The sequence below is a fragment of the Lontra canadensis genome, unplaced genomic scaffold (assembly GCF_010015895.1).
Source record: "Lontra canadensis isolate GAN:19392208 unplaced genomic scaffold, GSC_riverotter_1.0 scaffold288, whole genome shotgun sequence".
Taxonomy (NCBI): Eukaryota; Metazoa; Chordata; class Mammalia; order Carnivora; family Mustelidae; genus Lontra; species Lontra canadensis.
The window spans coordinates 183,344-207,340 of NW_022631282.1; the positions used below are offsets into that span (position 1 = coordinate 183,344).

General features: G+C 38.2%; 1 protein-coding gene across 1 annotated transcript in view; it reads left to right on the forward strand.

Moving 5' to 3' along the window:
• The window catches only part of LOC116862645 (28S ribosomal protein S9, mitochondrial-like), a 58,979-nt gene extending 35,471 nt beyond the window's left edge, over positions 1–23,508 (forward strand). The window contains exons 5-9 of the mRNA XM_032849994.1: positions 9,433–9,512; positions 17,980–18,065; positions 19,130–19,205; positions 21,677–21,842; positions 22,781–23,508. Of these exons, the coding sequence (XP_032705885.1) occupies positions 9,433–9,512; positions 17,980–18,065; positions 19,130–19,205; positions 21,677–21,842; positions 22,781–22,935 (563 nt within the window). The 3' untranslated portion in view covers positions 22,936–23,508. The remainder of the gene's footprint in view (positions 1–9,432; positions 9,513–17,979; positions 18,066–19,129; positions 19,206–21,676; positions 21,843–22,780) is intronic.
• Positions 23,509–23,997: the final 489 nt, after the last annotated feature.

Sequence of the window (23,997 nt, forward strand, 5' to 3'; positions counted from 1 at the left end):
ATTTATTTGACAGAGAAAGACTCAACGAGAGAGGGAACACAAGCAGGGGGTGTGGGAGAGGGAGAAACAGGCTTCCCGCTGAGCAGGGAGCCCAATGTGGCGCTCAATCCCAGGACCCTGGGATCATGACCCGAGCCGAAGGCAGATGCCCAATGACTGAGCCATCCAGGCACCCCTTCAGAGGATATTTTTGAAGTAAAGATTGTTGTGGGTAGCTTTATTCTAATTAATTTGAAAAATATCCTAAGTAATAACTAGTATTTATTGAAACTTTGAGTGGGCCAGGCGCAGTTCTGAGTGCTTTGTGTGTATTTGCTCATAATCTTCACAACAGTTTTATTAAGTAGGTACTGTTATGTGCCCCATTATACAGATAAAGGAATTAAAACCTGGAGAGTAATCTACCAAAAACACAACTGGAAGTGGCTGAGGCAGAGGGGGTAGAGTTAAGATGGTGGAGGAGTAGTGGGACCCTAAGCTTGCATCGTCCCTCAAACACAGCTAGATAAATAGCGGATTGTTCTGAACACCCTGGAAATCAGTCTGAGAGAACAGAACTGCAGGTCTACAAGGAAGCGGCTGAAGCAGGATATAGGTAGGCCCTGACAATCTCAACTGCAAAGCACTGCCACACTTCCCTGACTCTCAAACAGGTAGTAATTATCTTAGGGAGAATACTGGTTAGACTAAAAGCTGGGGAAGGCAGAGGTCATCAGAGAGGCACCAGGCCCCGAGGTTCGGTAAGTGAGTTCTATACTTGAGAAAGCTTGACCTTTTGCGTTATGTGAACTGTTGCAGAGCAGAAAGATAACAAAACCTTCAGGTTCTCTTTAAAGGCTCAGACAATTACTAGATCTGGACACGAATTGCATAAAAACTTGTAGTCTGTTCTCACTAAATAAAATGATAGCAAATGAAATAAAGCATTATATTAAGAGAAAATACCAGAAGGCCTTTTTACTCCCAGGAATATAAGGATGGTTTAACATTAGGAATTTATTAATGAGTTGCTTGAGTCAGGGAGTAAATATTTTCATAGATGAAGAAAAGGTCATTAAACAAAAGTCAGCATTTTTTGATGAAACTCTTAAACTAGAACTAAAAAGAAACTTTATTAGTTTGAGAAGAACTATCATGAGAAACAAACACATTAAATTAAAAAGCATGGCACTGGAATTACTTTATCTTAAGTTCAGGAATAAGATAAGTATGCCTGCACTTGCCTCTGGTATTCGGTATTGTTCTGAAAGGCTTAACCAGTGTGATTAAAAAAGGCACAGAGGTTAGGAATAAGTCTGTTATTATTCATGTTATGTTAAGATTGCCCACCTAGAAAAAACAGACCAAACTAAAAACCATATTAGAATTACAGTAGAATATCCTTATTTGGATATCTGAATATTGAAAATACTTAAACTATGTGAGTTGTAATTTTTTTTAATGACACTCTTTTTTTTTAAAGATTTTTATTTTAGATAGAGCACACATGAAAGAGAGCGAGTGCTTGCAGGGAGTGGGGGAGAGTAGCAAAGGGGATGGGAGAGGGAAGAGGGGAAAGACTCAAGCAGACTCTATGCTGAGTCTGACTTGGGGCTCTGTCTCGGAACCTTGAGATCATGACCTGAGCCGAAATCAAGAGTTGGACGCTTAACCGATTGAGCCACCCAGGTGCCCCTTAAGTGGTACTCTTATAAAAACATGCCACAGTATAGGTGAAGGGCAAAGTGCTAATTGTACAGAGATGATATGAGCATCCTGCCAGTTGACAACATGGTGGCCAAACCCACACAAGTCAGTATGGAATGGAGTGTAATGATGATCTAAGTAACACGATGATCACATTGGTAACAAATAAATTGTGATTTTTCTCACCTATATTTTGGTGGATAGGAACTGTTTCAGAAACATTGAATTCCAGCTTTACAAATACATATCTATATACACATAGAAAAATAGTTATCTGGTGTATTTTATTTTTTCAGCATTTCTTTGTATACACTTCTTCTTCATCTTTGTTCTAATTTTACAGCTATAATTAAATTATTAAACTCCTTTTGTTAAAGTTTCCCTTGTCATCTCTTGGTTGAATGGAGTTCATTTTCTAGTAGATTCTTCGAAGAGATGTCATAGATTACAAAATTTCTTGAGCACTTACGTGTTTAAAATTATTTTCCTATAGCCTTGATACTTGAAGGACAGCTAGGCTAGAGGGAAAAATCTTTGGTTCACACTTTCTTGAGTTTCTTAGACGTGCTGCACTATTGTTGTCCTGCTTTGTCTGTTGTTTTTGAAAGTCTCAGATCAGTCCAGCTATTCTTTCCTTATAAGTCATTTAATCTTTTTTCCTGGTGGTCCTAAGGATTCTTTACCTTTGTTTAGTAGCTTTGTGGAAGTATGACATTGAGTTGATTATGAAAAGTTAGCTTACTGTGCTGGCAGTGAGCTCTTTTGGTATTGTAGATTCAAGTCCTTTATATCCAGGAAGGTTTTTTTTAATAGTTTTAAATATTAGTTCTGTTTCACTTTCTGTTTTGCCCCTTGGGACTCCAGTTATGTAAATGTTATTCCTTCTTCGGTTGTTTTCTAGTCTGTCTTTCTGACTCATCTTCATTTTTTCTTTGACTCATTTTCATTTTCTTGATGGTCTTTGTAGTTTTTCCTCCAGTGTCCTTTATATGTTTTCAATCTATTTCTTCTTCTAATCTATTTCTTCTTTTAATCTGTTTCTTCTCTATAAGTCAGTCTACATTTCTGATGATTTTTAGCTTTTTTCCTAATTCTTCTCTGAGTTTAATCAAGTTGTTTCATTACTTTCAGTTTTTTTGTCCATTATGAGCTCATATTTTGAAGATTTGATTCAGAGTATCCTCCAGTAAACCCAAATGCTTGTTTGAAAATATTTAATTCAGTTTGGAGTGTTGCATTTCACTTTCCTTCTGTTTTGTCATTGGTTTTACTAAGGATGATTTTCTTCAGTTGAACATTTGGATTATTCTCATTTTCTGTTTTATTTTTGTAGCAGTCTTTAAAAAATAAATGGAACGAGGCATCCACATTTCTGTGGACAGAAGTGTCCCCTCCCCCCTTTTTTTTTAAGATTTACCTATTTATTTTAAATGAGAGAGAATGAGCACAGGTGGGAGGGGTAAGGAGAGAGAGAGAGCATCTCAAGCAGACTGTGCACTGAGAATGGAACCCAACACAGGGCTTGATCCCATGATCCCAAGGCAATGACCTGAGCTGAAACCAAGAGCTGGGCACCCAACCAGCTGTGTGCCACACAGGTGCCCCAGAAGTGTCCTATTTCTTAATCCACTCAATGGAATGTAAAAAAAAAAAAATAGAGTGTATCCAGAACATGACAGAATTGGGTCAAGACTTAAAAGTTCATTATGATTTTGGAATTAAGAAGTTTACACTCTAGAATAGAATTAAAGTGGTTAGTTGAAGGATAAACGTACAACTATCAAATAATGGATAATATTATGTCCTTAAGTCACAAAAAAATGAAAAGGACAAAGATCGGTAAATTACCTATTTTAAAATTCAAAACTTCTCTTTGGAAAAAAAGCAGTATAAATTTAAAAAGCAAGCATCAGGGGTACCTGGATGGCTCAGTCAGTTAAGCATCTGACAAAGTAGGCAAAGGGGAAAATAGTCAATTCATAAGTGAAAATACAAGTAACCAGTAAACATAGGAATTATCAGATCAGAAACAATGTTTTATAAAACAATGATAGATCATTATCACTTACCAGATTAGAAATTGTAAATAGTATATGTTAGCAAAGAATTAGAAACAGTCTAAATGTTCACTAAATAGGGTTAGCTAACTAAATGTCGGAGAACCTACTGTGGAGTAACATGCTGATAATCAAGAGAGAGCTAGTTCCAGGCGTGCTGAGTGGCTCAGGCTTGGTTAAGCAGCCAGCTCTTGATTTTGGCTTGGTCATGATCTCAGGGTTGTACGGTCGAGCCTTGTGTCAGGCTCTGCACAGACACTGGAGCCTGCTTTAAATTCTCTCTCCCTCTCCCCCTACTCCTTGCCCCTCACTCACGCGTTTCTGCTCGCTCTCTCTCACTCCCTCTCTTTCACTCCCCAAAGTGAAAGAGAAAAAGGCAGCTCCAGTTGCATTAGTACAAATGAGACACACTGTTGGGTGAGAAAAGGAAGTGAAAATGGTGTAGTGTTTATCTTAGTCCATTCAGGTTACTATACACTGGGTGGCTTACAAACCAAAGAAATGTATTTCTTCTAGTTCTGGAGGCTGGAAGTCCAAAATCAAGACACCAGGTGAGAGCCTGCTTCCTGGTTCATGCACTGCTGTCTTTCCCTTTGTTCTCACATGGCAAAGGGGCCCGGGATCTCTGGGGTTCCTTCTGTGACAGCACTCATCCTATTTATGATGGCTTTACCCATATGACCTGATCGCCTTCCAGAGGCCCCATACCAAAATACCAGCATATGGAGGATTAGGCTCCAATATGAATTTTGGGGCCAGGGGAAGACAAATAGTCTGTAAGAAGTATGTAATGTAAATACAGCTTAATACCATTGTGTTTTTAAAAACATGCAGACAGTCCTTTGTATTTCAGTAGGTAGGTAGACATAGGTAAATGAACTGAAAGAGTCTAGAACAATCAACTTGAGCCTTGTCTGTGGCAAGGGAATTCTGGTATTTAATCTTTATAAAAACAATAGACAAAAGTGTTCAGAGGGAAATTTATAGCATTGTGAAAGTGTATAGTAGAAAAGAAGATCTAAAATCACTTGTCTAAGCTTCCATCTTAGGAAACTAGACAAAGAAGAGCAAATTAAATCTGAAGTAAGTAGAAGAAAAAATGATAAAAATTATAGCAGAAGCCAGTGAAGTTGAAAACAGGAAATCAGTGAAGAAAATCAACAAAAACTGGTTCTTTGATAATAGATTTTATACGTCAGTTTTATTTTATCAATAAAATCGATGAGCTTCTAGTCAGGCTAGCTGAAAGAAAGGAGCGTGGACACAGATGATTAGTACTGGAAATGAAAGAAATGATACTGCTACAGATCAGGGACATTAAAAAGACAATCAAGGAATACCATGAACAACTCTATGCCTCTGGAAGTGATGACCTACAAGAAATGGACCAATTTCTTGTAGGTTAGATACAGTCTGCCAGAACTTACACCAGAAGTGGACAATTTGAATAAGTCTGTATCAATTAAAGAAATTGAATCAGTAATTAATAACCCAGGAGACCTGGGGTTTGGCTATGGCTTTTTATGTACAACACCAAAGGAGAAGCTGGATTTCATTAAAATTCACATTTTCTGCTGTGAGAAAGACACTGTCAAGAGAATGAAAAGACAAGCCAACAGATTGTAGAAATATTTGGAAAAGACGTATTTGATAAAGAACTGTTATCCAAAATATACAAGGAACTCTTAAACTCAACAGTAAGAAAACCAATGACCCAATTTAAGAATTGGTCAAAGTTCTTAATAGATAACACAGAAGGTATATACATGGTAAACATATGAAAAGATGCTTCACCTCAGGGAAATGCCAATTAAAGCAACAGTGAGATACCACTACACGCCTTTTAGGATGGCCAAAATCCAGAACACTGACACCACCAAATTGTGCCAAGGATGGTGAGCAACAGGAGCTCTCATTCATCACTGATGGAGATGCAAAAATGGTACAGCCACTTTGAAAGAAAGTTCAGGGGTTTCTTAAAAAATTAAACGTACTCTTCCCATACGATCCAGCATTTGTGTTCCTTGGTATTTGTCCAGAGCGGTTAAACACTTAGGTCCACACAGAAACCTGTAGACAGGTGTTTATAGCAGCTTGATTCATAATTGCCAAAACTTGAAAGTAGCCAAGATGTCCTTCCATATTTGAATGGGTAATGAAACTGTGGTATGTAGAGATGATGGGATATTATTCAGCACTAAAAAGAAGGGTGCTGTCAAGCCACGAGAAGACATGGAGGAGACTTAAATGCAAATGTCCGAGGGAAAGAAGCTAATCTGAAAAGGCTACCTACTATGTTCTACGTATATGACATTCTAGAAAAGGCTAAATTACAGAAACAGTGGAAAGGTCAGTGGTTGCCAGGGGTTAAGGGGAGTAGGTGGAGCACAGAGGATCCTTAGGGCACTGAAACTACTCTGTATGATATTATAGTGCTGGATCCAAACTCACCGAGTGTACAAGAGTGAACCCTGTTAACTGTGGACTTAGGGTGATAATAATTCTCCAGAGAGAGTAGGTTCATCACTTGTAACAAAGGCACACTGTCGGGATTTTTTATGATGGAGGTGGCTGTGCATATTTGGGGGCAAAGATGGTATATGGGAAATCTCTACCTTCCTCTCAACTTTGCTGTGAACTGCTCTTAAAAAAAAAGAAAAACGTTGAAAAAATAGTGAAAGAAGGGCATATCGCATAAAGTTAATTTTATAGAAAACATAGTTAAATGAGGGGACAGTATCAAGAACACTAAAAACTAAAATACAGGTAAAACTTAGAAAAATATGCATGAGTTTTTATGTAGAAAATTATTATGTAGTAAATATGAAAATTAGTAAAATTATAAACCTCATAGGTGAAAGTCTGAATAGCTAGAAAAAAGATTTCATGTTCTGTAAGAAAAGATACTGGAAAGTTACTTCCTTAAAAATTAACAAATGTAATATAATTTTGTTTGTTTTTTTAAGATTTTATTATTTATTTGACACAGAGAGAGACACACACAGCGAGAGAGGAACACGAGCAGGGGGAGTGGGAGAGGGAGAACAGGCTTCCCAGAGCAGGGATCCTGATGTGGGACTCAATCGCAGGACCCTGGGATCATGACCTGAACTGAAGGCAAATGATTAACAACTGAGCCACCCAGGAGCCCCCGAACGGAATATAATTTTAATCCAAGTCCCAGTAGGACTTTTGGGAGATATTTATAAGCTTAATTTGAAAGGGTAAATGTGTAAGAAGCAGAGAGAACTTTTTAAAAAGTAAGGGTAATGTAGGAACGTTACCTTAGCAGCTATCAAATGCAGCAAAAGCTTATTTTAGTCAAAGGGTGGTGGTGATGCCGTGTCAGGACAGACCAGTGGACCAGGTTATTCAGCAGCAGCATGTTTGTTAATGTCATATTTGGTGAATTCCAAGACAGTTTTTCAGTTTTAACATTTTTGACCACAGGATTAATTTTACAGTTAATGTAAACCACGATGTTCAGCATTTTCTCCTCCCTCCTTTGGGTAAGATACATGATGGGGCATCTTCAAATCTGTGACATCTTGGATTGAATGGAATATTATGAAATGAAGTGTATCCACACGCATGTCTATATACTCACACACGAAATGAGGCCCGCTCGGAAACCCCTCCCGAGTTTCACAGTAGAGTCTTATGTGCAGCCGTGATCGTTGTCTTTCTTAGGCACTTTCTGACGGCTTCGGCACTACATACAGTGCAAATGGACTGCTTAGTGAAGTTCCAGCTGTGGGAAAATATGCAGGAGTTCGTGAGGTCTGAGAATGATGTTGGAGAAGTATTTAATTTATCCACTGCCTTTGGCGTATAAGAATCTAGTTTTCTTTTTCAAGCTAAAATCCCTGTCAAGACTTTTCTTCAGAATTTATTATGAAATTTTGGTCTTTGTTTTAAATATATTCACTTAGAGTGGCCTGAGTGTCATGTCGGTTACCCTCAGAAGCAGAAATATCCTACTTTAAATATATTCACTTAGAGTGGCCTGAGTGTCATGTCCGTTACCCTCAGAAGCAGAAATATCCTACTTATTGTACAGATGGTATTTCAACACAAGAGCGTAGTGGGGCATCTGGACGGGAACAGTCAGTTAAGCGTCGGACTCTTGGTCTTGGCTTAGCTCGTGATCTCGAGGTCATGAGATCGCGCCCCACTTTGGGCTCCGTTCTCGGCATGGAGTGTACTTAAGATTCACTCTCCTCCCTTTGCCTCTCCCCCTGCTCGTGCTTGCTTGAGTGAACTCTCTTTCTCTCTAAAATTAATCTTAAAAAAAAAAAAAAAAAAGATTGACTCAACAGAAGAGTGTAGTATCAAAAAACTGATGGGACAAAGACTCTCTTTGCTGCACAAGGTAATAACTTGGATTCTGCCTGATGAACATAGATTTCAAATAGATGAAATTCTGAGCATGAAAAAAAAATAAAAATTCCAGAAGAAAATATAGGAAAATAGTTTTTAGAAATCCCAAAGTGTAAATGGATTCATAGGAGGTCAGAAAAGTCTGAACTCTTAGAATGTTTACGACCCTCCAAATGACCTCTGTATACATCAACAGATCTACGGTATGTTTGTGATATTGAAGTTTCATGGGGAGGAGGCAATTAGGGAAAAAGATGTCTAGCAAGGCTCCTTAGTAGGGGTGATAGTGAGAAACAGCCAGTAAACCGTGCTATAGAGAAAAGTGACAGATTCTACAGTATGCATATATTTTAAACTTCTTGACTATGAAAGACACTGTAAACCGAAGTAAAAGGTGGGTGACAAAGGATTTCAACACATTAAGGCTGTCTGTGTTTGTCTCACATACCCTCCCCATGAAAAAAAAAAAGATAAAGGACCTCATTCCTTTAAAAAAAAAAAAAAAAAGATGCTTTCTCTAAAAAAAAAAATTTTTTTTTAAGAAGTGAGTGAGTGATTGGGAGAAAAGAGTTTTCAACTTCTGTAATTGACAGAGGAGTGTACCTTTAACATATTGAAGTTCCCACAAATGGTTAACCAAGAAAGAACAGTAGAAATAAGGGCAAAGGATGTGGAGTCAGGTTTGGTTTATTTACTACAGTGAGTCCATTCCTCAGTTTGTTTGGTGTTTATTAGATGTGAATGACCATCTGTATTTCAAAAGGAATTACACATAACACCTTGTGGGGGCCCTTCTGTTTTAGACGTTTGAGCTCTCAGAGGTGTGTTACCACAGAGTTGGAACAAATAATGTGGCATGGAAAAATCCATTTAGTTTTTTCTTTGTTATGTTATTATGCCTTTTCCTAATTTCCTGAATGTATGACAGCATTGACTTTTTCAGCTTCCCTTTTTAAGAATATGGGAGTGTGTTTTATTTTTAGCCAAACCTAAATTCTTTGTTCTAACAAGATGATTTTTTGCTATTTTATGTGTGTTTATTTAAAACAAATTCTAGAAATTCTCATGGTGAACTGCACAGGAATATTTTATCAGATACAAACACTGTTTTATGTTAATGAGTGTGGAATATTAAATATCCTAAATAGTTTACAGCACATTAAACATGCTGAACCAAATACTAAAATTCCAAATATTAATGCTGTTTTGTCATTAAAAGTTAATCAGAATTGTAGATATGTCTCCTAACTTCAGTTAAATATACCTATAAATTTTTATTTTTGTTTATTTTCATTTCGCTTTTTATTAGCGATCCAGTGGGGAGAGGATGGCCGTCCATTTCATTTTCTCTTCTATACCGGCAAACAGTCGTATTATTCATTAATGCATGTAAGTATATTACATCGATGATTAATAATATGAACTGTAAGCTAAGTGACTGTACCAGAGATCTTGCTCGGCTTCAGGATTTACCTAGTATGTTTCAGACTGAGCAAAACTAAGATCTCTAGAGGTAAGGCAGTATGTCGAAAGACTTTATATCTTACTAACTCATTTTTGCTAAAGGTAAATAAACACCATAGAATTTATGTCTGAATGTCTGGCCTTAAAATGCTGGTACTTACAAATTGAGATCATTTTCGGAGGTCAGTGCTCCGCTCAGTCATAATGCAGGCACGTGTGTGGAGGGTAAGGCTGCTGTCAGGGGCTGTAAGGCGTTTACCACGGGCGAATTGTTGTCTGTACTTTTTGTTTATCCTATACAGTTTTTGCCTTTTAGAGGCCAATGCAGCGTTATGAGTCTAGAATTTGTGCCCTCCAAAGACCTAAGAAATGGTTTTATTACACGTTGACTTGCAACTGCGTTTGTACTGGGAACAGCTTTTTCTCGTTGTTGTTTCAGCGCTCTAAGTGTCTGATAGCGTGCAAATTTGGGGGTTCCCTAGGGTATTATGAATAAAATGGCTAGCTGCTAATACCCAGTTTTGGACAACAGAACCTATCTTGCTTTAAGAACTCGGTGTCAAGTTTTATTTTCTTCATTATACGGTTTTTAAAAAATTGCAAAAGCATGCACTGGGCTTCCCCAGCCTCAGTCAGCTTTCAGGTTGCTTGAATCCCAGGCACACATTCACTCGGCTTTTTTAGAACTCTCTGGTGTTTATTTGTGCTCCACAAACCCAAAGGACAAAATCCCCACTTGTCAGGTACATTTATTTCTTGGGGAAAAAAAAGAAAACCTTCTTTTCGCTTTTTGTTGACCTTGGGCAAATGAGCTTCTTGCCCTGGCAGAAATGAAATGAATGATAAATGTAGAGTGTGTCTTTGCTGACTAATGGAGCTGCGGCTGGCTCTCCGCCGAGCCTCCCCCGCAGCCCGAGGCTGCCCGAGGACCCCTGCTGTTCATTTAAATAGGTATGTCAAATCTGCCTCCAAACGCCGCTGGTTTGATCTGTGGTAATATTTGTGAAGGTTCCATATGGACTTGAGCCCCCTGCAGTGCTAAGAAATAATGTACAACGCTTCATGGTGCAGACGCAAATTTTCTCTGAAAAGGGATGCAATGCTGCGTTTTAGCTGTCGGAGGGGATGATGGAGCTGACGCGCTAGGCCTGTCAACTTGTTACACGGATGGGTTGCACGCAGCGAAGCTGTGGAAAATCTGTGCCTTTTAACTTTTCTACTTAATCACGGTTGTAGCATTGCCTTTAGACTGTATGCTACATTAATTCTCTTCCTGCCTTCTGCCTTTCATCCCGAGTTTCACGGAAAAAAGTAAAGTATGCAGGTCTTGTAGGGGAGCCTTATCAAACAGCTGTCAGCTGACAAGCCATTTGCATTTGTTTGGGCTGAAACTGAGCAACCCAAGGGCAAGATATTTTGTTGCATTCCATCATAATGAAGAAATTACACATTGTGGAAGGGCCCTAACGCAGGTTTGGGTTGGTTTCTGTTTTAGGAAGGTACTGCTCAAGAAAGCAGTTGGTTTCACTACTGTAGTCTGACTGAAGATGTCAAATTACAACTGATTAATAAAGGGTTTTCTTTCTTTCTTTCTTTCTTTCTTTCTTTCTTTCTTTCTTTCTTTCTTTCTTTCTTTCTTTTTTTTTGTTCTGAGTAATACAGTTTCTGTTACGTAGATCTGAGTTCTTCAGGCTTTTCTGTTTTCGTTCAACTCCGTAATTTAGGTCCATTCATTGTGTGGGGTGTTTTGACTCCCCAGGCGGTGTGGGGCTCGGCATTTGTTGTACTGCTCATCAGAACAGTTTACATGTATGAATGACAGATGGTTTGGTTTAACCTGAGTGTTTTAATTCAGATCACTAATAAAACCTTGTGTTTCTAAACCAACTTTTTATGGAATCTTAAAGTAAATGTATGCGTGGAAAAAAAGGACAAATGCTTTCCTAAGTCTGCGCCCATCAGCTTCCTGTATGGCCGATGCTCTTAACAGCTGTGGTCGTGCCAGCCTCATTTCCTAGATGGTGCAGGTGATCGCCCTCCTAGAGACCCTCTGCTACTCTGAAGCACTGTGACTAAATATCCACTGGTCACTTGACAGAAGTGGTTTTGTAGGCAAGTCAGGCATCGGGTATAAAGAAAAAAAGGATAAAACTTGAAACTGCTTCATGTGTTTACTCACTCCTTTGTTCTGCCTCCTCTTGGGGCGGGGGGTTCAGATGCCGTTCGATTCTGTGGGAGAGTGATCCCACCGCAGCAAGGAGTCGACCCCCAAAGACTGTGGCAGGCCTTAAACACTTGGAAGTGTATCTTTGCCGTTGCCGTTTCTTTTGATACAGGTTCTTACATGTGACACGGTAAAAAGACCCTAAGCCAAACTAGGTTTCTGCTTAGCTAACTAATTTTGGGAGGCATGGCAGTCGTGGGCCAAGCTTTTCGACAAACAAACAAAAAATCTCACGGGTCTCAAATATGTGTGCAGTTCTGCCCAGGAGACCTTTCTGACATCAGTTAACCTTTTTGTCTTCTGTAATAATGCCAATTCCTCTTTTTGGTGTTTGGTCACTGTTGGTGTAATAGGCTTATGTATTACCTCACAGCAACTAATACAAGAGAGTCCCTGTGTGGCTTACAGTTAAGGATAACCTCCAGTGCTTTAGTGTACACTGTTTCCAATTGGCCTGTCATCAGTCCATCCCATCTTTGTGGAGAAGCAGGGAGGTTTTTGAGGGAAGATGAGGATGAGAAGAAAGAAGCAATTTATTGTTCCTGCCCAGATGTGAACCGTGATAGGAAAGCGTGAAGTGCAGTGGAGGAAATGTGCTGATCCGTAGCGGTCTCAGCTTTTGTAAATGTGTTACTTTCCAAAGGTTGTTGCCCCCTTCCTTGGGACTGCCTTTCTCCTATGGATACAATATGTCTTCAGGTTCCTGGGAAAGTCCGTAAAAACCCACTTATTTTACATTGTAGTGAATGTGGGATGCATATGTAATGTAAAAAGTATAGGACAGAACAAACAAGTAGTGTCTTAAGGAGTAAAAAATAGTTTAAGTAAAAAGAAGTAAGAGACTTAAGGAGTTTCTCAGAAGGTCCTTGAGTACTGAAAAGGGAGCTCCACGCTTGATGGCATTGGCTCATCTGTCTTTTCTCACCCGAAATGGATGGCTTTCCATTTCCTTAATGGCCATGTGACGAGTAGAACTTGTATACCTCTCAGACATGATTTCTTTAGAGTTTGAGTTTAGGGTTTCAGGAGCAGAAGGAATGAACAGAGGGAGAAAAAGAGAAGTTTCCTGAAACAATCGAGCCGAAGTGTAAAGGAAAGGGAAGACTTTATAAAGAGGATAAAGGTATGTGTGCAGAAAAGAAAATGCTATGCCATGGCACAGCTGAGCTGTGAATAGCTTTGGTCTAGATGAGGGAGAAAGCCATGTGTGCACAGTCAAGGGACAGGGCGGAAGGGTGGTCTGTCTGCCCTTGGGGCCTGCCAGTCTGGCGGGGCAGAGGTGGGGGGTCGGCTCCCCTTGCCCACAGCAGCTGGAGCCTTTCCCGGCCAGCCATGCAGGTGGTAAAGAAGGTTTTACCCATGAGCGAGACATTTACAACCTGGACAGCCATGGTTGAGTTTCGATAGGGACTTTACTTGTAGGAAAAATGTTAATTCAGATTTATCATTAATATATACACATTCTTGAAAAATTTTAAATTCACTCACTATAAGCGAATTGAAAATTATTTAAAATTCATTACGGGAAGGGATTATTTGACTCTGAAGTGGAAACCTTTTATAAAATATGATCCATTTAGTCTGGGCTTGTCTACTGCACCCTTTCCCAAAGTTTGCTAAGAAACACAGGTAATAAAATATTCTTCATGAAAAAGGTTCTGCCGTGAAGTGAGTTTGGCAGTGCTGCCCCTTGAGTCCTGGGAAACTCCACCAGGAGCTACGGGATAGCATGATAAAGTCTGGCAGTAAAGAAGCCTGTTGCAGTAACCCACTGCTGCTCAAACATTGGGTCATGGAACCTTTGCTGCCCGGAGCCCCTTTTAACATTCCATGAGACCAGTGCTTGGAAAAGGCCGTACAGACATTGAAGAAATCAGTTATCAAATACCTTGGGCATTTGCTGACATTTCACACGAACTCCCTTACCCCAATTTCTATGATACGGTTGTTTATCTCTTTTTGATGCAGTTTTTACTGTACCAGGAGTTGAGCCTCTTAAATCTATAAACCTCATTTATATTTTAGGATTCACTTTACAGTAAACAATGGAATATTTTCAAAGGATTTCTGTAAATTGAAGGAATTACATGGCCACAGATGAAATCTGTTCCCAGAAAAGTTTGAAGTTAAGGAATAAGTAGATCATTATATATTTTTTAAACTACTCTGCTGAAGTGAAAAAGGTTAAAATTTGAAAGAAAACCAAGTAATTCTAATCCTGATAACTTATGCATAAATGGGATTCATTTGCCTTTTGAAAGAAGCCTGGCTTATTTAGAAATTCTCTGGTTTATTTTAAATGACTTAAGTAACCGTCTGTGTTCATAAAGCATGAGAACAGCAGCCCTAGAAGCGACTTCACTATGTGAAGATCCCAGACTTCAAGAAACAAAAGTCCTGGGGACTTAGTGCCACAGAACTCTTACGTAGTTTGCATTGTCTTTGTAACCTTGTGAATATTTAAAATTTCTTATTTTGTGCCCTTATCCTTTAAAAATGGAGTTAAAACAGTGACCCTTCTCGAAATGAGGTATTATGAAATAACTCCTTCAAACTGTGCAGAGTGCTGATTTTTAAAAAGCTGCAGGGTGGTGCTGACATATTTCTGCCTGCTCTTTTAAGGCGATATATGCAGTGTATTGTATTCACAAAGTGATAGCAAGGGTGTGTGGTATGTCACTTGAAACATTAGATAAATAGCAGTAACTGTGATAAGTGAATTCTGTATTATGTTTATTTCATTTTATTTCATTTATATGCCAGTAGCCAAAAAATTGGGATGATTGCTACTTAGGAAATCTGATTTTTTGTGATTTTTTTTTTTTTTTTGACAAACGCATATTTTAAGTCCATTACTTTCCTCTTATTTAACTAGTATCTAAGAGGATAGTTACTGTCAGTTTACTGTTGTATGTTTTGGGCATCATTTGGGTATCATATACTTCTATACCACCCCCACAAGAAATTTTATTTGTTTACCCTTCCTAAAATTGGAATTTCTACATGATTAACATAGCCAAAACAGATTTAAGAAGGATACTAAAAAATCATATTGCTCATGCTCTTGGAAGGATTTCGTTTAAGCATCCCTTTTCTGCAACCTGAGCATCTGGTATTTTCAAATTAGGCACCTTCTAAATTTGACTCATACATTATGGAAATATGATGACATGAGGGGTGGATAGGCTTGCTTTGATTTTATGAAATATTAATCATAGCTGTGATTAATGATTCAGCATTTCACATCTGGGTTATTCCTGTCATATTTGAAAATTATACTATTAAATACAGTATATAAACTTAGTATGGGTGGGGTCACGCTAATTCTCTAGTGTCCTTTAAAAATTAAGTGGAAACTTAACAATATACCAGAAGCTACCAGTGATAATCTGTGATGCTGACAGTTCCTGACATATTTTATACCCTCTGGGATTTTTTTGATGCTGGTTAGTACACATCTCTTCAGGGAGCTGAAGCTATAGACTCTACTTTCCAGAGAGCTGTTGTCTCTAACTAACCAAGATAGAATCTCTAGAGTGGTCTTATTATATAGAAGAGAAAGAATAAATACAAATGGTACACCAGTAAAAGTGTTTCCATTGTTAGACTCTTGAATGCCATCCCTCCCCCCTGCTGTCATTTCTTGACCATTACCATGGGTCAGGCACTGCGCTAAATATTGATGCATGTTTTCCTATTTAAAGAAATGTATGGGGTGCCTTAATGAGAATTATGTAGTTCGATGGATTACAACCATCAAAGTGTAAGCATCTGCTGTAAATGAATTTACCATGTTTGAAATTTTACATGTACTGTTTTTGGCTGGTTTTCTCATAGTACACATTTTTTTCTGATTATCTCACTTGCACTATTTACAAATGATTATGGAGCTAAATATAACCATGGAAGGTAATGGCACAGTGAAAAAAAAATGTGAAGAAGAGCATGGACTTAAAGTTGGTCCAGAGTCATTAGAAAATGATGATTACTTTAGCAGTCCACAAGTGACTCAAAATTTGATTATGAGGCAGGTTCATTATTATTACTATTTTCTAGTTGCCACAGTTATTCCAGAAATTAACAGCCTTACAAACCGGAGAAGGCATCTTATTACTGTTGTTGGTGTTCTCTTGGATTTGTTTTGTTTGTTTGTTTGGCTGGCTAGATTTGAAAGATACTACATCTCTGGCTTCCGTACCCTCAGAATGTCCAGACTCTGGAGCGGACCATAGAGACCTATGCTGTTCCTTCCCCAGATCCCCAAGGTGTAGCAGTGTGGCTGGGCCCGGCCTGCCAACAGCCTGGGGCCAGGTGCACAGGGAGGGAGATGCCGTGTGCGTGGAGTCTGTCTACTTCTTGTGGGTTCTTGTCTCTTCCTTTATTTTACCTGGTCAGAGCGTTTGAGAATTCCTTTCTAGAAACAGGTGTACAGAAATTTTTCTGATACGGTATCCAGTTGGGGTCACAACCCAGTACCTTAGCTTTCTAAAATGAGTTAAAAGTCAAATGAGACTTACCAATTCTTGGGAGATAAATTACACAACCAGTCAAATGAGGCTTACCAATTCTTTGGAGATAAATTGTAGAGTTTTAAGTTGAGTAGCAGGTATATATATTACATGTGGATGTTTCGCATTCATTTTTGCTTTCTTGGGGGTAGACTGTTGTAGTTCTGTTGCCACAGGCAATGGATTTGTACTATGGATATAGCTGTAGAGATTGTTACACTTAATAATGAACAAGAGAATAGAATTAACTGAATTTTCCCCTTTATCATATTATGTTGTACTAGGCTCTTGGTACTTCTAGTGTTTAGATCCAAAAGTCAGTGTGTGTAACTTGGAGTCATTAAAACAGATCAGTGGGCTCCACCCCAGAGGTTCATGATCTGAAAGTCTGGGTTGGGGCCTGAGAAATTACAGTTCTAACCAGTTCTACACTTGTGCTGCTGCTGCTTCCCTGAGAACTGACCTTTGGAAGTTACCGAGCTGGTGATGGTTTCACTTTGTTTGAGATCCCCATGTACGCCATTAATGTACACATGCTCATACAGACAGAGACCTGTGCAAAAAGACACTTTCCATTTTTTTAGAGCAGACTTCTTGAGCAACCTTGTGATATATACGGCAGCTTAATCAGAGCCCACAAGAAGTTGCCCTTCCAAAATCTGCAATTATTAAGACTGGGATATGGATCAACGTGTCTACAGTAACAGGTTGTATCTTCATTATTGGACAGTAGCTGGTGATATTGGAAGGTGACATGATCAGCAAGGGAAAAAATGTCGTTTATATCATCTCTGGCTCATCCTTTGAAAATGTCTACTCATTAGGTATCAGTGTGGTAGATTATGTTAAATCGTAAGTGAATACACACATACTGCATGTGAGTCCTCAGTGAACACTTGTTAAGTCAAAAAACTGGGAGACAACTTGCATGATTCTACTTTTGTAAACTGATTTCCTGGAAAATGTATTTTATTGATACTGTTCATTGCCAGATTATTGCATTTTACAAGTTCTAACAAAATGGCACTTTTCCCCTGTTTATATTACAATTTAACAAGTGACATACATTTACAGACTTTGTTGGGAAGTAAATTAATGGAAAGAAATCAAATAATAAAACAAATATAATAGAAAACTTTTTAAGATATAGACTAACATGGTGAGGACTTAAATATTATATAAATACTGAATATTAGATAAGTAGTTCAACTGTAAATACCATACCTTTGCTGGTTAATTCCCTGAATTTAAAGTGCATATTGCTATATAAATTATGATTTTTTTTAACAGGATAATTTTTGGTCCTGTTTGTGGAACTTAAAGAAAAATAGTTTGTAGCTTTCTTTTGTGTTTACCAACCTCACTGGAGTTTTTTTTTTTTTAATAGAGTTCTTTATAGAGTAAATATCTTACAGAATTATTTTAAAATCAGTTAATATATGCTATTGTGTATTATACTAAATTCTCATTGAAATTACACCACTGTCCTTTAGTTTGAGAAACAGTATAATTAAAAAGTATTTTCAGTATTATTTGCTGTGCAGCCAGATTCTGTGAGGAGGTCCCTTCTGAACTGAGGAATGCTCACAGGGAAAATATGAAGTAGAAGTCATAATGTACCGTAGCTCTTATTTTAGCGCATGTATTTTATTTGCCACAGGAAGCATATGGAAAGCTACTAGAAGCAGAAAAACGTCAGAATCAGTTGCAAGCCAAAGGTCTATTTTCAGAAAAAACTGAAACCAAGTAAGTTCTTCTCTTGCATTAGAATACATGAAAATTTTGAATGAAAAACATGCCACTTGTCATTGGTGGTGTTTAGGCATACTTAAAGCTTACAAGTGTGTTCCCTGTTTCAGCATTGATCATTAAAGTTAGGGGTCAAAATAACAGGTGAGTTTTTTGTGAGTTTTTTGTGAGTTTTGGGGAGGAAGTAGATGTTACTGCTGTTATTTTTATCTTCATTCCAGGTTTATTTATTAAATGGCACTTATATTTGAAGATGAGGTCCTCAGAATTTTTGTTTATATAGCTGTATATTTACTAAAATGCCAAAAACAAGGCCTATAAATGTTAAGATTTGGACTTCCACTGGACAGACAGGGATAGGATAGATCTGTCAGCCTGGTGATTTCAGGCTGCTGCTTCACTTGCTACTTCTTTTTTTTTTTTTTTTTTTTTAAGATTTTATTTATTTGACAGAGATCACAAGTAGGCAGAGAGAGAGAGAGAGAGAGGAGGAAGCAGGCTCCCTGCCTAACAGAGAGCCTGATGCGGGACTTGATCCCAGGACCCTGAGATCATGACCTGAGCTGAAGGCAGAGGCTTAGCCCACTGAGCCACCCAGGCAGCCCCCACTTACTACTTCTTATGCAGAAGACACAAGTCTTCGAGAATCCCTTTTCAAAATTGTACACACCACCGCTAGCTCTTTATTTGGACTTGATGATTAATTTAGTCTGCAGGCGGGCCAACTCTGCGTCCATTGCTTCACCTTTGAGGTAAATAGTGAAAAATAAGTGCAGTGTTAATTTTTAAGAAACCTGGTAGCTTGGTGTATCAGATGAGTTCCACAAGAGCATGTTTAAGTCCTCCAGCAAAACATTTGCTAGACTGGGTGTCTTTTTTAAAGTAGAGTGAGGGAATGAAATAACACTTCTCAAAAATAGTTTACTTGGGTGAAATTTTAATGCTCTGGAATACAAAAATTTGTTTCCCAATCAAGAATCGCTACTATATGTGGGATCTTTTGTGATAGAACTCTAATTGCATGGTTAATTTAAAAGAGAATATATGTGATATTTTAACAGAGACCTGATTGGCAGCAGATGGCTGATTAAGGAGGAACTAGAAGAAATGTTAGTGGAAAAACTGTCAGATCAAGATGTGAGTAATTAATCTTTTAAATTTAAGGGGACCTCGTACCATAAGAATGTAGACAATTGCTGTATTTAGGATCTCACAGCAATGTTTCTCAGGGGCAGGTGTTCGTTAAGACAGTTCCCTTTCTGAAACTATTTAGAGTCATTTTCTGCCATGGGTCCTTATTGCGGTCAGGAAGGTGACATGCCTGCTGTCCAGATCCTCCTATCCACAAGTGCCCTTACAGTCCTCTGCCAGCAGTTCTTGGGAAGCGTGGCAGGTGTCATTTTTCATCTCCTTCAGTAAAGCAGAGAGCTAATTTTACAAGCTAATAATGACAAGTGTAAGGACTTATCACAGGTTAAGTAGAAAAAGAAGGGAGCACATGGTTGCCTTCGTGCACTTTGCCGCTCCCTGGCCTACTTGTGTGCAGTTTCTAGAAGGGCGGTATTTTTCATCTTGGAATCTGCAAAACCACCTATGTCAGAATCACTTAAATGCAGCCAGAAAACGGATTAGAAAATGCAGTTTCCTAAGATTCAGCCCTCACTCAGAATTTCCAGGGGTGTCACCCAGGAATTCATATTCTTAAACCAGCTCCCCAGGTGAGTCTTCTACCCTATAAAGTTTGGGCTTTAGGTTTTAATTGGAGTGCTCTTTTGCTAAGTGCTCTAATATGTGCCAGTATTATCTGAGGAAATTTGATGGTTTTATATATGTTGATGTTCTAAATTTAGGTTATTTGTAGAATATTTGAGTGTAAGTTTCACAGATTGTTCCAAGAAGGGTTTTTCCTTCCATGGCACTGGTTAACATTGTTAGTACCTTACCACCCATGTTGATTCTAAGTCGTGTACTTAAATTGCTCTTTTTCTCATTTAACATATTGGAGAAATTAATGATTTGGAAACGTTGCAATTTGCTTAACAAGGTGTCAGGCATTTGGTGAGTGGTAGATCTGGAGTTAATTTCTAATATCCTAACTGCCAAGTCACTATTGCTGCATTTGGATCTAACTGAAAAAATCTCTCTTTGCTTCTTCATTAAGTGTATCATTTCATTGTTTCCTGTGTTTTTTGGCTGCTTTGATTTTTTTTTTTAAATAATACAAATTTGGCTTTTGTTTTTTGGTTTTGTTTTTCCATTTCGAAAACATCCCAAGGACTTTTTTCAGAGGTGTGCAACTGGGAAAACAAAACAAATATATGCATTTTCTGTATATACACGTAATGATCTGTATATCTCTTGTGCATAGACAGTAGATGCATAGATGATAGTCTGCTATACTTTGGGGTACTGGATAGCAGAAGAAATCCTGAAGCTGCTGGCTGGTATCAAGATGAGGAAGTAGGGACTTCTTAAACCTTACCCCCAGTGCATCAGAAAGGCCGTGCCAGACTCGTAGCTTCCCCTCTGTACGTTCATGGTCGGTGTGCAGTAGAAGTGAGAGAACCGCTGAGAGCAGAGGGCACAGGCCTGGAAATGGAGGGAAAGAACAGAGCTGTGTCAGTCCAGGAACCGCAGGTGGCGAAGTCTGTCACCCTTACCTAGAAAATTCCCCTCTTTTTTATTGTGACAGCACAGGAAGCAGTAATTGAAGCAATCTTCTTAAACTTACTGTTGAGATTTCCCCACGTTTCAGATTATTAATGGCAGATATTCACGATAAAGTCAGAGGCGACAGAGGCGTATGATTTTTAGGGTTGACAGAAACACAAATAAGGTTATCAAAAATTGGGTCTCACACTCCACATTAACTAAGGATCTCGAGTATTAGTTGTCTCCTTCTGCATAAACACTTTAGAATGATTACTCTGGCGTCTAATTTTAAGGGGTTAATACCAAGTTGTTTACTTTCTAATCACATGTTCGAGAACTATTAAAAAAAACGTACAGAGTAGCAGCGATAATTTATTTCAAGAGGTTGCCCTTTAAGTCAAGTATCTCTTGAATTTTTAAATAGCTTGATTGTTCGGTTTTAAAGGAAATCATAAACATTAAAGTAACACAGCTTGAACAGCTAAAGATATATTTGCCAAATGTATTATGAAATATAATTTAAGAGGTGCATTTTCTCGAAATCAAACTCTCCCCATTTTACTATACATAACTTAACTGGAAATTATTTTTAAACCTCCTCTTGATCCGGCTAATAAAAGAGTAGAAATTACACTTGAAGATCATCTAAATATTTTTTGAAAATGAATTTAAACCTCAATTTCATGTAATTATAATACAGAGAAACTGACTTTTCTTTGCTTGGTAAGTCTCTTTTGTTTCTCAAAAGAAAAGATAGGGCACTGAGGGCTACACAGGGGAGGCGCGGTGTCTGCATGCTGTGTTTTAAAAGCAGCATGAAGGTGCAGAAGTGTCATCCTGTCAAAATTCATCAGGAAAAGCAACATTGGAAAGATCAGGTATACAAAAATAGAAAAAATTTAGCAAATGCAATTACACTTGCATCTTCTAATGAATTTTGATTTTATTGTCTGCAGTATGCACAGTTCATTCGGCTGCTGGAAAGGTTATTGACGCTGCACCGTGGTGCCGAAGAAGAATTTGTACAGAGATTCCGTAGGAGTGTAACTATTCAATCAAAAAAACACCTGATTGAACCTGTGCAGTATGACGAGCAAGGAATGGCCTTCAGCACCAGCGAAGGTAATGACATTCCGTGGGGAGAAGATAAATTTCGTGAAAACTGAGAAACAACAATTATTTTTACTTGCTATCGCTCCCTGGTATTTAGTTGATTCATTTGGTGTTTTTTGTTTTTTGTTTTTGTTCTGTTGCTACTGCTACATTGGATATCCTAATTCTTAAGACTGTTGAGGTTTCAAAAATCTGAACCTTCTCATGTCCCAAGAAAAAACGTGGATGCATACCTACCCCATCATGTTAACACTTTTTAGTTTTACAGATTTATGTGAAATCTTTTTCTTTTCACATTTTCAACTGGCAGAAACAAAAACTGTTCGTAGTAAAGGTTTCCCCTATAAAATGCTCAGGGAACCTGCTTATCAGATAGCAAAAGTATGAAACCTGAAAACTTGAGGCCCTCAACCTCGCATGTTCCTTGGAGCCGCGCAGACATTCATTCTGATGCAGCTCTTAAGGCCTGACCTAGTGAATGACAAACCTTCAACTCTTCCTTTGGCACTTCAAAGAAATGGGACCTTTCCTGGGGATTCTTTTCATTTCTAACAATTCTGTTGTATCATACTACCCATACTTTGTTTAAGTTCTATGATTACATATATCCTTATTATCAAAGAAGACCATTGTAAATTGCTTGTTTTTCTAAAGTAAGGTTAATAAATATGAATTACTTCATCGCTTGTTGATACTAATTTTAAATGATTGTGGTGTTCCTAAAATAGAGTTGAGGAACAAAATTACCCCATAGTAAGCTCTATTACATCGATTATGGTGTAGTTTGCCTGTTTTATTTTTGTTTGACTTGTAATCCTCGTAGAACTTTGCTACGTACAGTGTAATAGTATATTGTCCTTCTGGGGAAGAAAATCTAATGTCGTTTTACCTACCTCAGAACATTCGCCTTGAAGATTTTTACTAATAGAAATTTTATATTTACAAAGGTAAAAGAAAGAGCGCAAAAGCAGAAGCAGTTGTTTATGAGCATGGAAGTGGAAGAATAAAAGTAAATGGAATTGATTACCTGCTTTACTTCCCAGTGACACAAGACAGGTTTGTTTCTCGTTTTGCATTTGTGTTTTGTCTTTTTATTTATTAAAAAGGCTTGTGATTTTCTGATTATATATGTCTGAATGATATAATTAATTTAAATCAAACTAGCTAGAGGGAAGCTGTCACTATCTTTTTTATGCCATTTTCCAGATTTTGAAAAAGCCTCTGTAGAATTCCTCATTAATTGAATCTTCCTGTCTCCATCAGATCCTACTGGAAGTTGAGTATTTTAGATGTATCTTTTTTTCTGAAATGCAGACTGAGCCAAAATGAGAGAAGAGTCGAGTCCCACCTTCTGTTTCCCTAGCTGGGGGGCATATGTGCACAAAACAACACAAACCAACCTTGGCCCTTAACAGCATAAGTACCAGAAAAAATCTGCTTTATCACTCTGAATTTTTTTCCTACTCAGAGGAAACTGATTACATATTGAGCAAGCAAAGAAACCTGACGTTGATGTGTTAAAATAAGAGCTCATCAGGCTTTGCTTTAGTTCCCGGTGCCAAATATGGCAGTTTTATTTTTTGAGCTTTGTATCCTTGGAGAAATAGACATTAATCATAAATAAGTATTACAATTCATGTCCTCTAAATATGCTCATCTTTGATCTCTGTGAATCACTATCTAAAGGCCTCTTTTGGAGACAGTTATTATTTTTCTAGTAGTTACTGTCATTATCCACAAGTAACACAAGTTCTGCATGATTAGGCCCACCTCCATAATCTTCCTGTTTCCTGAATGTGTAGTGCACTATTTAGGGTGAAAAGGGGCAAAAGCTCTGCTGATTCTAGTGCTTATGTAAGGAAAAGAGGACACTGTTAATGTCGTGTAAGTTTCTGGACTGAATAATGACTTTGGGAAATGTATGTTTATTTCATTGGTATGTGTGACTGTGTCGAGGAGTAACCCACTCTAACTCCGTTCAAATGAAGTAGACTAATTCTTCCATCCTTCTCACAGGGAGATGGGTAGAGGAAGCTCTTCTTTCCCTTAAAAGCCAGAGAGAGGCCCAGAATGTCAGCACAGAAAACTGCTTGGGGAAATGGCATTTGACCAGTTAGTTTGCTTTCAGATATAACTCCTGATGGTTTAACGATAAATCTCAGTT